The 16,923-nt window shown below is 42.0% G+C and overlaps 2 protein-coding genes across 29 annotated transcripts in view; one reads left to right on the forward strand and one right to left on the reverse strand.

The window, feature by feature from the left end:
• Nucleotides 1-624: 624 nt before the first annotated feature.
• LTAP1 (lipid transport auxiliary protein 1) lies at nucleotides 625-10,519 on the reverse strand. 3 transcript variants are annotated; one of them, XM_012791220.2, is made up of 7 exons: nucleotides 10,178-10,518; nucleotides 9,693-9,794; nucleotides 5,548-5,665; nucleotides 5,301-5,354; nucleotides 4,484-4,650; nucleotides 4,338-4,396; nucleotides 625-1,572 (listed from the first exon to the last, which is right to left on the reverse strand). In XM_012791220.2, the coding sequence occupies exons 1-7, from the start codon at nucleotides 10,241-10,243 to the stop codon at nucleotides 1,377-1,379; spliced, it is 762 nt and encodes a 253-aa protein (XP_012646674.1). In that variant the 5' UTR covers nucleotides 10,244-10,518; the 3' UTR covers nucleotides 625-1,376. The 3 variants fall into 3 exon arrangements, with proteins under 3 accessions (XP_012646674.1, XP_075856273.1, XP_075856272.1); XM_076000158.1 differs by having other exon boundaries at nucleotides 10,255-10,517; XM_076000157.1 differs by lacking the exon at nucleotides 9,693-9,794 and having other exon boundaries at nucleotides 10,178-10,519.
• Nucleotides 10,520-10,723: 204 nt separating this feature from the next.
• UBAP2L (ubiquitin associated protein 2 like) overlaps nucleotides 10,724-16,923 on the forward strand; it is a 46,259-nt gene continuing 40,059 nt past the window's right edge. For 12 of the 26 annotated variants that reach the window (XM_076000169.1, XM_020285398.2, XM_076000176.1 and 9 more), the window contains exons 1-3: nucleotides 10,758-10,874; nucleotides 14,841-14,970; nucleotides 16,731-16,808. In XM_076000169.1, the coding sequence (XP_075856284.1) occupies nucleotides 14,881-14,970; nucleotides 16,731-16,808 (168 nt within the window). In that variant the 5' untranslated portion in view covers nucleotides 10,758-10,874; nucleotides 14,841-14,880. Of the gene's footprint in view, nucleotides 10,875-11,136; nucleotides 11,228-14,837; nucleotides 14,971-16,730; nucleotides 16,809-16,923 lie in introns of those variants that run through there. The other 14 variants (XM_012791205.2, XM_012791208.2, XM_076000174.1 and 11 more) reach the window with 6 other exon arrangements.

The following is a 16,923-nucleotide window of genomic DNA, read 5'->3' on the forward strand; positions in this document are numbered from 1 at the left end:
ATGCCTCCAACAATGACCCTGGGCCTAGGAGTTGATTGGTCACCTGGCCTGTTGCCCTGGAGACCTAAAGAGAATCCTGGTTTTGCAGACTTCTCTAAGTGACGCAGGCAAGTCTATGAGCAAAGGCCACAGTGCCTATTTCAGGATTTCTTCTGCTGGGGTCCCAAAGAGTATCTGAATGGTCCTAGGTCCAGGGTATACACACAATTCTACCAATTCTCTGGAGGCAAATCCTTATGCCCTATATCCTGTTAGATATGTGCAGAGAACATATCATATGCCTGTTTGATTAAAAGAATCAATCACTGGCTCACGCCTGTAATCCTAGCACTCTGGGAGGCTGAGGTGGGCGGATTGCTTGAGGTCAGGAGTTTGAAACCAGCCTGAGCAAGAGCGAGACCCTGTCTCTACTATAAATAGAAAGAATTGGCCAACTAATATATATATAGAAAAAATTAGCTGGGCATGGTGGTGCATGCCTGTAGTTCCAGCTACTCGGGAGGCTGAGGCAGCAGGATTGCTTGAGCCCAGGAGTTTGAGGTTGCTGACGCCACGGCACTCACTCTAGCCTAGGCAACAAAGTGAGACTCTGTCTCAAAAAAAAAAAAAGAATCAATCATATACTTTATTTTTTAATAGTTCATTTTATTAAATAATTTATAAGTCAGACCACTGCATTGGCTTGTTTGGGGAAACCATTTCTTCCTATTATCTCAAAGCCTGGCATAGATTATACCAGGTGCCAGAACATTCCCTTTTATTCACAACGGAGTATGGCATGAAAGTGGAAGGATAGATCCTTGCATGTTAGGAAAGTTGTGTAACGTTTCAACACATCTTGGTTTAAGCGAAGCACCGGGGTAAGTTGTTCCACATACCACCCACTTTCTCACCCCATCCCCTCACCAGTTTCTATCTGCCTTTTCCACCAATCAACTCTGAGATGTCGTATACCCAAATAGTTTCTATTTAACCATTAACAAAGGGGTAGATACAGAAAACACTCCACTCCAACTCTCACCTATGGGATTAAAACCCTGGAACAGGGCACACCAACCATGGCTGAAACCAAGTGAAGATGTTTAAGGAAGGCTTTGACAGAAACACTGAGAATAACATCTGAATTTAAATCCAAAAAAAAGTGCCATTGGCAGAAAATAAAATCTTAGCCAGTGTTCTAAAAATGCCTGTAAGAAAGGGTTGGGAATGACTCTCTAGGCACAAGCTCTAAGAACTCTGGACACAATGGGAGCTTCAGCTGATATAGTCTGCGCCTGCTAAACCAGATGTCCTGAGGGCTGCCCAGCAAGCAGCCTGTCTGCTCAATCTGTCTGCAACTGTCTGGCTCAATCTATTGTGAGAGTTCTTCAGCGCCATCACAGAGTACTCTCCAATGTGTTATAGTTGTCCTTAAAGCTCTTCAATTCGAGGAAGTGCTTGGCACGTTTACTCTTCTGACTGGAGGGGAGGTATGTCACCTGGATGGTTGTTGGGGAAACTTCAGGGGACTGAGTTAGGTCTTTGGCTGCTGACTGGTGTTGTCGCTGAGAGCTCCCAATTCGTGCTTTGACCCTGAAGAATACAGAGAAGGGAGGTCACAGACAGAATGAGGACTAATGAAAGAATATAATTCAGGACGTATCCCATCCCATAAATACAAGGGTAGCCACAGATGGTCTCTGTCGTTTCTTGTAAACTAGTTACTAAAATCCCATCTGGTAGCTTAGAAATAACAGAGAAACCAATTTCCCACCAAGTCCTTACCTCTGGTTTACTATGCTTAAAGAAAACTTTTAACTTTACTGATTCACTCAATGTATATATACAGCTAACATAAAGAGAGTCCCTTGAAAACCAAATACCAAAAAAAAAAAAAAGAACACAAGCAGCTATTGGGTACTTACAACATGTTAGGACATTACACCCAGTGCTCTCCCAATATCTAATTTACCAACATCCCAATATCCCCCATATAAGTTATCACCCTGTTTTGCAGGTTAGGAAACTGAGGGTCAGCAATTAACATGGGTGAGGTTACAAAGTCAGTAAGTGACAGACCTGGAATTTAAACTGAAGTTTGTAATAATTTCTTTCTTTTTTATTTATTTATTTTTTTGAGACAGAGTCTCACTCTGTCGCCTGGGCTAGAGTCCCCTGGCATCAACCTAGCTCACAGCAACTTCAAACTACTGGGCTCAAGCAATCCTTCTGCCTCAGCTTCCCGAGTAGCTGGGACTACAGGCATGTGCCACCATGCCCAGCTAATTTTTTCTATATATATATTTAGTTGTCCAGCTAATTTCTATTTTAGTAGAGATGGGGTCTCGCTCTTGCTCAGATTGGTGTTGAACTCCTGAGCTCAAACGATCCATCCGCCTTGGCCTCCCAGAGTGCTAGGAATACAGGTTTGAGCCACCGTGCCTGGGCAAGTTTGATGTATTTCTTTTCACTGTACTAGAAAGGTTTGAACCTTTCTAGAAATTAGAAATCAGAGACAGAACTTCAAAATATATATAACATTGGCTGGGCATGGTGGCTTATGCTTGTAATCCTAACACTCTGGGAGCCCGAGGCAGGAGGATTGCTTAAGGTCAGGAGTTCGAGACGAGCTTGAGCAAGAGCGAGATCCCGTCTCTACTAAATATAGAAAGAAATTAGCTGGACAACTAAAAATATATAGAAAAAAATTAGCCAGGCATGGTGGTGTATGCCTGTAGTCCCAGCTACTCAGGAGGCTGAGGCAGAAGGATCACTTGAGCCCAGGAGTTTGAGGCTGCTGTGAGCTAGACTGACACCAAGGCACTCTACCTGGGGCAACAAAGTAAGATCTGTCTCAAAAATAAATAAATAAATAAATAAATCATAAAATTTATTATCTTAACCATTTTTCACACTGCAGTTCAGTAGTGTTAAATATATTCACATTGTTGTGCAATCAACCTCTATTTTTCAGCTTGCAAAACTGAAACTCTATGCACATTAAACAACTCTCCATTTCTCCCTCTCTCTAGGCCCAGGCAACCACCATTTTACTTTCTGTCTCTGAGTTTGACTACCTAGATAGCTCATATAAGTGGAATCATTCAGTATTTGTCTTTCAAACAGACAAATACTGAATTTTGAACAGGCTTCCTACCAACGTTCAGACCAAATGTCCTTTTCCAGTCTCCATATATATGTCACTTTCCATTACTGTTCTAAGCAGGTTTTTAAAAAAAATTTTATTAAAAATTATTATTTGAAACTTTAATAATTATAATTTTCTCTTTCTTTTTTATTCTCTATGGTGTACATTGGTGACATCTAAGCAGTTTTTACTAGGACTTTTTGTCTTTAAGAACAAGGTAGCTAATTTCTAGGGATAGAAGACAGAAGACTCTTACCTCTTGAGAGTCATATTCAACATAGCAGAAAACAGATGTGTTCTTTTTATAGCTGGCAACTAATTTTTTACTCTAGATTGGCTTTCCTTCTTCACCAAGAACTTTCATTTTACCATTTATATAAACACCATAGTGAAGCTATGTTTAGTACTTAATAACATTCCCAAACAAAAGTCATGATTCCTCTCCTATGACACAAATGCTCAACAGCTGACTCTTACCGTGATGCCCTCTGTTTCAGACAGGGTTACTAAGGCTTTAAGTGATAATAAAAATGGGTGGCATTTAATTCTTTTATCAGATCAAGAGAAAATGACACTGAGACCCCAGAACAGAGAGAATCCCTGTGTGTCGCAAAACTTTATTCCCATTGTTAGGCTACACTGATTTTTGACATTTTATTGAGCTGGATCAAAAAAAGGGTGGTGGTGGCTCATGCCTGTAACCCCAGCACTCTGGGAGGTGGAAGCAGGAAGATGGCTTGCGGCCAGGAGTTCAAGACTAGCCTGGGCAATATCGCAAGATCCTATCTCTACAAAAAACAGAACAATTAGCTTGGCTTGGTAGTGCATGCCTATAGCCCAGCTACTTGGGAGCCTGAGGCAGAAAGGATCACTTAATCCCAGGAGTTTGAGGTTACAGTGAGCAATGATCACACCACTGAACTCCAGTGTGGGTGACAGAATGAGACCGTTGAAAAGAAAAGAAAAAAAAAGAAAGAAAAGAAAAGAAAAAGATGCATATGAAAGTAGAAGCTTCTCTTATTAACTTGTATAGTAGCACTGCTTTCTAATGTGAGCAAGAGGCAGTTCTAATAGTTTAGAACCTGACAACCCTTACGGTATCATGGATTTTGCTCACATTACTTTCTGAAGGTCTTCTCACTGTGGGAACAGTCCAGCACTACCATATTCTCTAACCAGCCCCCTTTGACAGGTTCCCCTCCAAACTCACACAGTGGCCAGCTCACTCAGGGCCTCCTGATAGCGCAGGTATTCATTCTGGCCAAAGACCTTTGGAAAGAGAAAGGAAGAGTGAGGATCTCTCAGTGTGGGGCATCCCTTTAGCTCCATAAAGGAAAAACTGACCATCCAGCTTACCCCTGTCCCATAGCGGGCAGTCTCATAACCATCCAGCAGGGTATCAATGAGGGCCTTGCGCACACCCTTGAAAGGAGTGCTTGTGTTTCGAAGATCTAGTAGGTAGGAGCGAAAATTCTTGCCCATTAAGGAACGAGGATGTCGGCCTTCAGCATGAAATGGGATCTCTGAGGAGATAACAGCACAGTTATAACCCTTCTCCCATAATTTAGTCTTTCTAGTTAATTTTCCAAACTTAGAAATGGATCTAATGAAATGAGTGAGTTGAGGTGGAGGGAATTTCTGACAGAATTAAGATGAGAGGTATAGAGCTGTGCCTGACTGGTCATTTGGTGGTGTCAACACGACTTTAAGCTGAGTAATGATACATAATAGTGTCATCATATATTTTACCATCCTACTCACCAATCCTGGCTTTAAGATATAAACTATGTTTTGGTAGAGACAGAGTATATATGATAAGTGGTCACAAGATGGAAAAAAATTCAAGACCCATCTATCTTGTGCTTAGTGAAAGAGCAGATGTCACATGTCCTTTGTGGAAAAACAAGCAATTATCACCATCCAATTCATCAAACTAAAGGCTTCAAAAGCAGAACCTTAAAAAATAAAAACACCCAGACTCTTTGGAGAAGAATTGCCCTGCTAACATCATGTCTTTGGCAAACAGCAATCTAGTACTCTCAAAACTCTAGGAAATTCCTACTAGCCAAGGACATGCAGAAAGGACAAATTCTAACACGTAAAGTAGGTCATCACTCTGTTCCTGAGGTGAGCTCTCAGGATCCTAGAATGCACCCTGTCAGGTAGCCCTTACCAGAGGCACGAATGGCATCCAGAGCTTTCATCCTGTACAGATAGTTGTAGCAATCTGTTGAGAAAAAGATTGGTCTCAGGCATAACCCTCAAATAATCCCCAAACTCTAGCAAGCTAATAAACTGCCTCCCTGCATCTAGCATATATCCAATAACAGGAATAACTGAGGCTTTGCCAGCAGCTGCAAAAGGAATTCTGAACTTGTGGAACTCCTCACTGAAGCATCCTCCAAGAGCTTGCTACATACTTTGATTTCCCTGGGTTTCCAGCTGTAGCAGTCTAGCATCATCATTTGCAAGGAGTTGGGGTTCATACTTGATATCCTGAACCCTGGACAGTCGAATATCAATCTCCTCTTTCAAGTCCTGTTCACATAGAGAAAAGAATACATAATTACTTACCCTGCAATCTGCTTCCCAACACTCTGGAAAAGAAGGCAGAGTATTTGAACAACTAAGACAAGAGAAGCAGAGAAAATGCTCTTGTAGCTAATAAAATTGCCAGATTTTAAATTGTACTTAGAAGAATCTTGGTTAGTGTTATAAAGAACTTCGTGAGTTGGGGAAAAATGGATAACAACTGGGTTCATAATCTACTCTAAAAATCTAGGCCGGGCGCGGTGGCTCAGGCCTGTAATCCTAGCTCTCTGGGAGGCCGAGGTGGGCGGATTGCTCAAGGTCAGGAGTTCAAAACCAGCCTGAGCAAGAGCGAGACCCCGTCTCTACTATAAATAGAAAGAAATTAATTGGCCAACTGATATGTATATAAAAAATTAGCCGGGCATGGTGGCGCATGCCTGTAGTCCCAGCTACTCGGGAGGCCGAGGCAGTAGGATCGCTCGAGCCCAGGAGTTTGAGGTTGCTGTGAGCTAGGCTGATGCCACGGCACTCACTCTAGCCTGGACAAGAAAGTGAGACTCTGTCTCAAAAAAAAAAAAAAAAAATCTATAAGGAGGCCTATATTTAGTCTATAATAGTTTGGTGACTATTCCACATGGTGGACCACAGGACTTTCTAATTTTCTAAAGAAAATTAAAGCATATTTAACTTTTAAAATAGGTAATTCACATCCATGGTATAAAATTTAAAAATGTGCCACCTCTAATTTATCCAGAAGCAACCACTATTATCAGTTTCATATCCATCTCTCTTGCCTAAAAAGGATACCAGAGCATCAGGAAATAAATTTTTGTTGTAACTTCTTAGAAACTTCCATTGTGAAATATATCATACACAGAATATGGATACTATATATGTACATTTTAAATAATTTAAAAATCAGTAAGATGAACACCTGAATACAATATCCAGTTTATGAAATGGAATATTACCAATGCTTTTGAAGTCCTGCGTGCCCATCCCTCATTGAATGCCTCCCATTCCAAACCTTGTCAACAGTCCTCTTACTTTCTTCACTATTTTATCACGTTACCATAAACAAGATGTTTAGCTTTGTCTCATTTTGAACTTTATACAAATGGAAAAAGTACTTTATGAATTCCTCTGCAACCTATTTTTAAAATGTATTCACATTTAAGTGTATAAGTTTGATGAGTTTTGACAAATACACCCCTCCAACCACCATCTTAATCAAAATAAAAAAGATTCCCATCATCCCAAAATGTGCCCTCATACTCTTTTGCAGTCAATCTTCCCATTCCAGCCCCAGGCAACATGATGTGCTCTCTTGTATAGTTCTGTCTTTTCTAGAATTTCATATAAATGGAATGGAATCATATGGTACATATTCTTTGGTGAATGGCTTTCTGGCTTCTTTCACTCAGCATGTCTTTGAGATTCATTAATTTTAGCAATATACTTTTTTCATTCAAAAATATTTTGAAGATTCATTTGTGTTCTCTCATTTATTACTTATCTCCATTTTATTTTCATTCCTTACAGTATGTCTCTACATATCCATTTAAAAGTAGACATTTGGATTAAGTTTGGGATTTTTTACATTTATTTTTTGTAGAGTTGGGGTCTTATTATGTTGCTCATGCTGGTCTTGAACTCTTGGCCTCAAGCAATCCTCCTGCCTCAACCTCTCAAAGTGTTAGGATTACGGGTGTGAGCCGCCCCACCCAGCTCAAGTTACTCTTTTAAATATTAACAATGCTGCTATGAATATTCTTGTACATGTCTCCTAAAACACATAAGCAAAAATTAATTTCTCTATGGTAGGAAGGGAACTGGCAGACCACAGATTAGGTACATGCACAATCTTACTAGATAATACCCAGTTATTTTCCAAAGTGGTCTTACTAACTTACTAACCCACCAGCAAAGGATGAAATTTAGATGAATTTTTTAAAGCAAAAGGAATCTTGATCTCATATAAGCCAGGGGGTGCCTAAATAGCCAAAGTTCTGATTGATTCATGATGTGCTAGAAACAACCCTATGTCCCTCTCATGAGAGGTAGGTGGAAGGAAGGAGATGGGGTAGGTGGAAGGAGCACAGTTGAAGTTTCAGGCCATATCCTCCTTGACCTTTTCCATGTAATATGTCAGCAAAGAACAAGGAGGGGAAGGTTAATAACACTAGTTAATGAAAGAACACTGTTCTAGGAGTTGACAGTGCACTAGCCCTAGCTCTCTCATTAATCTGTTTTTCACTTTACAACAAATTATTGAATACATGTTATAAGTAGGCCCTAGCATTAACTTGTTTTTGCAAGAAAGCAAGAAATTACTGAGTATATCCTGTGTGAGATCCCTAAAAAAAAAAAAAGGAAGAAATTACTGAGTACCTACTAATGTGGGCTGTGGCTTTACTAGTGGTGAACAAAACTGGCATGGGTACCTGCATTCTTTAAGTTTAAAGTCTAGTGGAAGACGAAGGCATGTTTTAAACAAATAGATATGTATAAAAGAAAAATTATGATAAATGCTATGAAGAAAAAATCAGAGTACCATGAAAAATACAGAGATGGGACCTACTTTAAAATAGCAATCAGCATTCCTTTTTTGAGAATGTAACATTTAAGCTAAGATCTAAACAATGAATGAGCTATCCAAGTGGAGACCATTCTAGGTCACAGTAGCAAAGGTGGGAAATTCAACCAGTGGGGCAGGATCCCAGTGGTGGTGGTGGTGAAAGCCATAAACAAAGAGATTGGTAAGGGTAGTAGGTGCCTTTTACTAAAAGGCAAAAGACTGAAGCAGCAGGATGAGGGTGGCAGTTGGGTATCAAGAGTTCCGATTCAGACATGTTATGTTTGAGATGTTTATTAAATGGAACTGTCAAGTAGGCAGTTGGATATATAAGTATGGAACTTAAGAAAGAGGTTTGAGATAGAGGCAAAATTTCATCTGTAGATACTTAAAGCTAAGGAAAGGGCAAAGTGCAGTGGCTCATATCTAATCCCAGCTACTTTGAGGGCTGGAGGATTGCTTGAGCCCAGTAGTTCAGGGCTGCAATTAGCCAGGATTATGCCATTGCACTGCATTCAAGCCTGTGTGACAGAGACCCTGTCTCTTTAAAAAAAAAAAAAAAAAAAAAAAAAAAGCCAAGGAAAGGAAGGCAATAACTAAGGAGAGAGAGTATAGACAAAAGTAACAAATCACCCTTATTCACTTTCTATGTTTTATGGTAAATTGCTTCCTTTTCATGGCTTGTATATAACAAATGATGCAATTAAAGAATCTAAAGACTGGCCGGGCGCTGTGGCTCACGCCTGTAATCCTAGCTCTTGGGAGGCCGAGGCGGGCGGATTGCTCAAGGTCAGGAGTTCAAAACCAGCCTGAGCAAGAGCGAGACCCCGTCTCTACTATAAATAGAAAGAAATTAATTGGCCAACTGATATATATATAAAAAATTAGCCGGGCATGGTGGCGCATGCCTGTAGTCCCAGCTACTCGGGAGGCTGAGGCAGAAGGATCACTCAAGCCCAGGAGTTTGAGGTTGCTGTGAGCTAGGCTGACGCCACGGCACTCACTCTAGCCTGGACAACAAAGTGAGACTCTGTCGCAAAAAAAAAAAAAAAAAAAAAAAGAATCTAAAGACTTTAAAGTTCTGCAAAGGCAACCTTTTTCATTGCTCTGGGGCTAACCATACCCCAACCCCATTCTAAAACAAAATCAAAACAAACAAAATAAACCCAGGTAATTTAAGATGAACTGGGAAACATCTTAGGACAGTTGGAAACTTCAATCCAAGCTCTTCATTCTGCAGATCCAAAGACTGAGGTTCCTGGTTAAGCTACATGCAGTGCCACAGCAGTGGGCAGGTAAACAAAGTTGCAGGGCTAACAGTTATCGCTCAACTAATAAGAGGGGTAACTGGGCAAAGAAACACGGAAATGAAAGTCATCTCTAAAGGCAGAGGAAATCTCATTCTTGTCCCTAAAAAGACTTGGAGAAATAAGTTTATCTTGTACCCTAAGGACCTACCTTGGGGGCATTGTGTCCCACAGGGACATGAGGTCCCCTTCTAGATTTCATTGCAAAGCGCATGATTTGCCTCTTCACAAAAATAAAGAGCAGTACAAACACCTGTCCAAAAAGACATAAAGAACCTTTAATAAAAAGTTTTTTTAAAAAAGCATGCCTTCATTCCAAATCCCCAGGTTCAGGCTTTCAGGGATGCTTCAGGGCAAAACTTGGGGCAAAGCAAGGCGGTCAAACACGCGTGTAGATCAAAGAAGCCAGTAACCGGGAGGCGTGGGGTCTGTGCCCTAGGACTTAAAGGGAGGGTTCTCGGTCAGGGGAGGGCCGGTTGAGGTCGTTGAATTAAACTCCCAGCTACTTCTGAGATAGGAGTCAAGTTCAGAAGCAGCCAGGTGAGTGGGTGGAGAATGAAGTCATGGAACACCACAAGAGGAGGGTCTCTATCGGGTCAGATGCGATAGCAGGAATGGGGTGGGGGATCTCCTCACCAGGCTGCCGTAGGCCATCACCAGCACGACATTCACCCCGGACAGCCAGTTACTGCCGGACGCCATGGCCTCCCTACCTCGCGCAGAACTGTTCGGATTTACCCCGCTGCCCTGCCTCGTCAGCCCGGGCTCCGCCGAAGTGACGGCGCCTGGGTTTCCTGGAGCTCCCCGGCCATTTCCTTATGGGGGAAGACCAAGACAAACCCGGCCTAAAAACATGGCGGATGGGGGGGGCTAGAAAGGGAAAACGACGCCTTCCCGCTTCCCCCCGACACGTGACTTAGGCAGGCTACGGAACCCGGGAGCTGAGAGCGCAGAGACGCGGAACTACGCCAGTAAGAGGAAGAGGAGGCCATCAGTACGTCACGTAGTGGAGGCGGGGCCTCCGTGGAGTAGGCGGGGTTGATTCGCGGAACCGGAAAGCAGTGTCTCGTGGCGAGGAGGCACGCGCACGCTTGCGTGCGCGTCTCTTTTCACGTCACGTACCGGGGGACGCAGGAAGGCAAGTGGGAGGGGGAAGGCGCGAGAGCGAGCGCGAGAGGGAAAAGGAGGGAGGGGGGTGGGGAGGAGGGAATCTTATATCACGTGACAGGGGCGGCGCGGCCCGGGGTGTCAGTGTGGAGGAGACTGAGGTAAAGTTGGGAGCGCAGCGGCGTTGGCGGCGGCGGCGGCGGCAGCGGCAGCGCGGCGGGGCCGGGTATTGTCCGCGGCCCCTTTAAATCCGCGATCCCCCTTTTACCCTCCCTCCTTTTTCCCCTGCCCCCGCCGTATCCCCCTCCCTCGGTAGGCCCCCCCGCATCGTGTGTTCCCCCACTGTACACCCCCTCCTAGTCATGCGAGCCTTGGCGCCCCCCCTCGAGTCGGCCGCCGGAGGTTTTGTTTATGGTTGGGTTCGCGGCCTAGTGGGCCGCGCCAGAGCCGGGGCCTCGATTTGGGAGCGTGGCCGGGGCGGGGCTTGGGGCAGCCGTGGGGGGGGGGCATGCGGCTAGAGCCTGACGGGGGGGAGAGCGAGAAAAAGCGCGAGCGAGCAAGGCCTGGGCTCTGCCTGAGGTAGGGCCTTCTCTACCCTGGCCAGTGCTTGTAGAGAAGGAGAGGGCCTCCTCCCTTTCCAGCCCCCTGCGGGCCTTCTCTGATCCGGATCCGGCTTGGTTTGGGGGCGGCGGGGGGGCGGGGGGGGAGAGAAGGCGATAGGGTGGAGCTGCCCCAAACTCCCCCATGTGGCCCTCAGTTTGGAGTGCGGAGGATTAATTTGTTTCGGGTGGGAGGTAGTGAGACGATGGGCCCCGTGGGTTTCCGATGTGGCGCTGAGGGGGGTGAGCCTCCCATCCTCCACGCGTGGGCTTGCGTCCCCTCTCCGTTTCCAGCCTCTTTGTCAGCTCCTCTTATTACCCTCCCTCTTTTCTCACCAACCCAGCTCTTAGAATATATTTTTGCTGCTGTCTTTTGCTTCCTGTTGTTTATACTGTAGTTTTGGGTACCCGAAACAATTATGATGTTATTTGGGAAGCTGGACACGGAGGCCCCCATAGGGTGCATTACGCTTAAGGGACGTCACTAGAGCACTGGGGTATTTGTTCACTCTTCTCATAATGGGACAGGAATTCCAAATTTCTGAAGACCCTTCACCTTGTGGACGCCTGAAAACGCTTTGCAAACTGATGTCACAAACAGGAGACTGCTCCTTTTCCACCATTCTTGAAATGTAGCCACGTCTGGTGTAGGATGTTGTGGAAAGAAAAACACCACAGTAACAGGCGTTTTTGTTGTTATTGTTAACGTTTTTGCCTTAGACTCTCCCTGATTATTAAATGGAGAAATCCTTTTTTTGTCTCCTCTCTCCGTCCACCCTTCATCCTCCCCACCCCCACATATTCCTGCTCTGGGGATATCTGATGTGACTTGCTGGGAGGTAATGGGGGTCAGTGATAACCAACATTACTAGAGAATTAAAACATTTTGACTGTATCAGTTGATAAAACTGCTTTGAGATCCTACACCATTGTCCTTAAAGATTAGACTATCCCAGTGATTGTTTCCTTTGTGAATGGGAAGTATTGCTGGCACATAAACTAGTGATGAAAGGCCTAAAAATGTACTGTTTTGTTTTTTGTTTTTAAAGCCTCTCCTTACTAAGAGTGTCCTACCTGGGCAGTACTCTTAGATTCAAGGTGGTGGGGAAGGGAATGCAAGGGCCATTTCAACAAAGAATCTAGGGAAATTAGTTGCTCTGTTAGAAGTAGCTAATCCTTAGCCAACCCAGTCCAGCTTCAGAGTTTCTGAATTGTTTCTTAAATTAGATTGTAAGCTCTCTGAGGGCAGCAACCAAGTTATATTGCTTTTGTATTTCCTGAAGTACTGGACACATAGTAGATACTCAATAAATACTTGTTATTTATTTTTTTCAGTAAAATTTCTCTGGCTATTTTTTTAAGTAGCTGGTTTTCAAGAAATAGTCAAGGGCACTCCTGTGTTGAAACCTGCATTTAAACCTGCACTATTTCCTTGGTCTCCAATATTTCTCACCCCACTTCTCTTAAATATTTTTATTTTCTAAGAAAAAGTAACAAGATTCCCACCTCCACTGTGATAACTCTGGGTATGTGTCTCTGCTACTAAAAGGCTACTAATTCTGTGCCCTCAAGTGATCCATCCCAGATCCTTACTTTTGACCTGTTGCTCAGTGTTGTTACAACCTAGATGGTAAAATTTTCATAGTCACACTTTTCAAAGCATTTGTAAGAGGGAGATGTTAATAGCAAGAGTAATCAGGAGGTTTTTTTTTTTTTTTCTTGTTAATTGTGTGTCTTTCAAGATAACATTTTAATATATTTACATCTGACTGGTATGGGATATGTGGTCACACATAGCTAGTCTTGCAGTTTATTTCTGCAATATAACTCATCCTCACAAATTGATATCACATGTGGAGTAGAAAGCAGTCAATATTTGTAAGTTGCAGGGGTGGGTTGGAATGACTACATACTAAAAACTTCAGTTTAGGGCCAATTTAAAAACATAATAGTTTTCTTGTCTTAACTTGCTTTTTTTCTCTTTGATTTTGAATCCAGGGGTACTTGGTTAAACTACACTTGTTTTTTTGTAAATTAAATATTGAAATGTGACTGTAAAGCCAGCATGGGAAAATGGACTACTGTGTAGCAAATAATCCTGTACTAGCTTGAAATATTTACAGGCCTATGTGTGCACGTGTGTTGGGGGGCAGAGGTAATGGTTAAAAATTACCTCTGAAGCTGCCTTAAAAAATCTTTCTTGGTGATAGAGAATGTACAACTCTTAATTAATGACCACATCAAAAAACAAAGACCTATGCAACTTATTGACACACTTGGTGAAGAATTTATCCACAGGGAAGATAGCTTTCTCTGACATCCAAGAAACAGTCAGGTGAAATTCATTTGCCTAATAGTTAATCCTTGCATATTTCTTTAGAAGCCTTTCCTGTCTCTCCCTTAAGTCCAGCAATGTCTTCTGTCTAGAAATACCCTGTGTGAAGTTTCATTAATGAGAAAAATTAAATATTGAACAGAAAGTATAACCTTTTCCTCTTTGGAAGGGAATAAAACAATAAATTGCAAAGTAACTCCTATTTTGAGCATTCCATGATATGATGAATGTTTTCTTTGTTTACTAAATACAGCAGCTGAGATTGCATTATTAAAAATAAGTATGAATAAAGGGAACTTGAATTCAGTAGAATCATTGCTGCTTTAGAAGTCTTATAACAAAAACTATGTTCTGGTTTTGGGAAGGCCCTGTGTGTTCTGTCTCTCTTTAAAAACTCAACTAAGTCATCTTGCCAGCTTGTCTCAAGTTTAGATGATAAAACTTTGTGCTAGATGCTTTTGGTTTGAGACAAATTTGGGATTCCCTGTATATTAAGGTGAGTAGTGGAGGGTAATTGCAATTCTGGTTTCTTGAAAATGTGGTCTTAGGAGACTAAGAGAGGCAGCTGTAAAAGCATTGTGTTGGAGTTATCCAGAGAACTGAGATTCTGGACGAAGTCACTGGGGCTAGTACATCCCCTGTTGAAGGCTATGATATTAACTTTTTTAAAAAAATCCCATAGCATGCAGAGAGATTAAACTTGAGGGAAAAGAGGCTAGACTTGAATTTGTCCTTTCCCAAGCAATGAAGGTCACATGCAATTTATATAAAACGGTTGTAAGGCAGGTAATGCTGTTTTCTTAGGTAGATTGAATACAATATTTAAAAATATTTCTTTAGCGTATAGACTAATCCCCTTCCTGGAAGACTTTTGCTTCCAGGCTTTGCTGATTATCTTTCCTTCTGTCAAAGATATTTCAGATACTTTCACCTACATAGACATTTGATTATTAACATTGTTTTTTTGCTTACAATCAAGATAGCTAAATGTCCTAAAACCTGCATATAGAGAACCAAACTGTGCTGTAACTTTAAAAAGTCCATCACTTTTTTTAGTTTATATATTTTTTTGTTATACAAAAATGGATTAACAGCCATTAGTTCCTTAAGGAATTTATCCAACTAATTATGTTGCATGAATAGAATCTTTTTGGTTTGTTCCTTTGAAGAAGTGAAAGTGATGGTGAAGGTGCTGATGAAAGATGTTAACAGATTTTGACTACATTTAACACCTAAATTATTTTTTTTAATCTTTCAGTATTCTACCTTGTAAATACTGTTATTTGTATATACTGTAAATGATGACGTCGGTGGGCACTAACCGAGCCCGGGGAAACTGGGAACAACCTCAAAACCAAAACCAGACACAGCACAAGCAGCGGCCACAGGTAAAGAACCCAAGAGATATGGATGCATGGGTAGCATTGCTGGTTGATATTGGTTTCAATTCATTACAGCATCATTCTGTGCTTTGCATTGTTGAGTTAGGTTCTTTATTTCTTTTTTCTAGTTCTTGACTCTTTTTATTTTTTTTTCTTAGGGCCTGATAACTGTTTATGACATGCTATAATGCAAAATACTTTTTTGTTGTTTAATACTGCATTATGAGGCTTAGTGCTTTATTATGGGTCCTGTGCTTTATATCTCTAAGATAGCATTTCCCTTCTTACGTTTAAGCCATTTTATAATAATACATTTCTTATTTCCTAGACCTTTCACCTTGACATCTCTAGCCAACCTTTGTCTTGACACCTTTCCCCTTCCAGATTTTATCCTTTGTTCCTCTTTCCCCTGACTTATCTTTTATCTTCCTCTCTGGTCTCATTGAGGCCATAACCTGATTTTTCCTTTCCCATGAGGAGTTGGCATCTTCATTGTATTACTTCAAAATTAAATGAGACACCTTAGAGCAGGAGTCCTCAAACTTTTTAAACAGGGGCCAGTTCACTGGCCCTCAGACTGTTGGGGCGTGTGCATGAGGGAGTGTGCACTGTGGGCCCGGGACAAGTCGGCTGCTAAGCAGGACAAGCAGCTGTGGCAAAAACACCCAGCAGGCCAAATAAATGTCCTAAGGCGGGCAGGCCCGCAGGCCGTAGTTTGAGGACAACTGCCTTAGAGCATTGCTCAGTTTTAGGTTCTAAGGAATAAATTAACCTCTTGGGTATTAAGTTTGGTTTAGATATGATCTGTTTCCCATAACCAGTTTGGGACTTAATGTGAATGAACCAACCAGTTGGTTGGTACCTAATGTAGATGAATTACTTATATTTGACTATGGCCTGATAAATATGTAAGACTAAAACTTTTCCCTTATGCGGTTTTCTTTCACCTCTATTTCCAAGTGAATTTCTAGTAGAAATTAGTACTTAATTGGGGCAATAAAATTCCTGCTGTCTTATTAACATATACTGGATACTCAGAAGATGTGTTATTTATGGTCAGACCAAACCTTGTGGTATTCTCAGCCCCAGGAATAGGAGAGTGGCATTGGTAATTGCAGAAATAGGAACAGTTTACACATGACTTTGTGAATACATTAATGTGAATTGAGGGACAGATGTTTCATAGATGAAAGTCCTTATGAACACTGGTGAGAGTTCTCTGCATTTTTGGAATTGTAGAGTAAAATAATAACAGCTTTACTGTTTTGTCAAATTTATTTATTTATTTATTTATTTATTTATTTATTTATTTATTTATTTATTGAGACAGAGTCTTGCTTGTTGACCAGGCTAGAGTGAGTGCCGTGACGTCAACCTAGCTCACAGCAACCTCAAACTCCTGGGCTCAAGCAATCCTTTTGCCTCAGCCTCCCAAGTAGCTGGGACTACAGGCATGTGCCACCATGCCCGGCTAATTTTTTTCTATATATATTAGTTGGCCAATTAATTTCTTTCTATTTATAGTAGAAATGGGGTCTCGCTCTTGCTCAGGCTGGTTTCGAACTCCTGAGCTAGAGCAATCCGCCCGCCTCGGCCTCCCAGAGTGCTAGGATTACAGGCGTGAGCCACCGCGCCCGGCCTACTGGTCATTTTTAACAAGGAAAAAGAAACTGGGGCAGTGGGGAGAGTGGAGATTGACTACCTCTCTTATTTCTCTAAACTGTTGCCTCCTGATTATGCTTTCTTCATCTAATCTCAATGCCTAGGCCACTGCGGAACAAATTCGACTTGCACAGATGATTTCGGACCATAATGATGCTGACTTTGAGGAGAAGGTGAAACAAGTAAGTGTGCCACTAATTGTAAGCTATGGGTAAAAGATACCAGGATTAAGGCATAATTGAATAACACAGATGCCCACCAGGATATTTTCTTCTATTGAAAGAATTATGATCTGAA

Source organism: Microcebus murinus, chromosome 2, assembly GCF_040939455.1.
Source record: "Microcebus murinus isolate Inina chromosome 2, M.murinus_Inina_mat1.0, whole genome shotgun sequence".
In the NCBI taxonomy this organism is placed as follows: Eukaryota; Metazoa; Chordata; class Mammalia; order Primates; family Cheirogaleidae; genus Microcebus; species Microcebus murinus.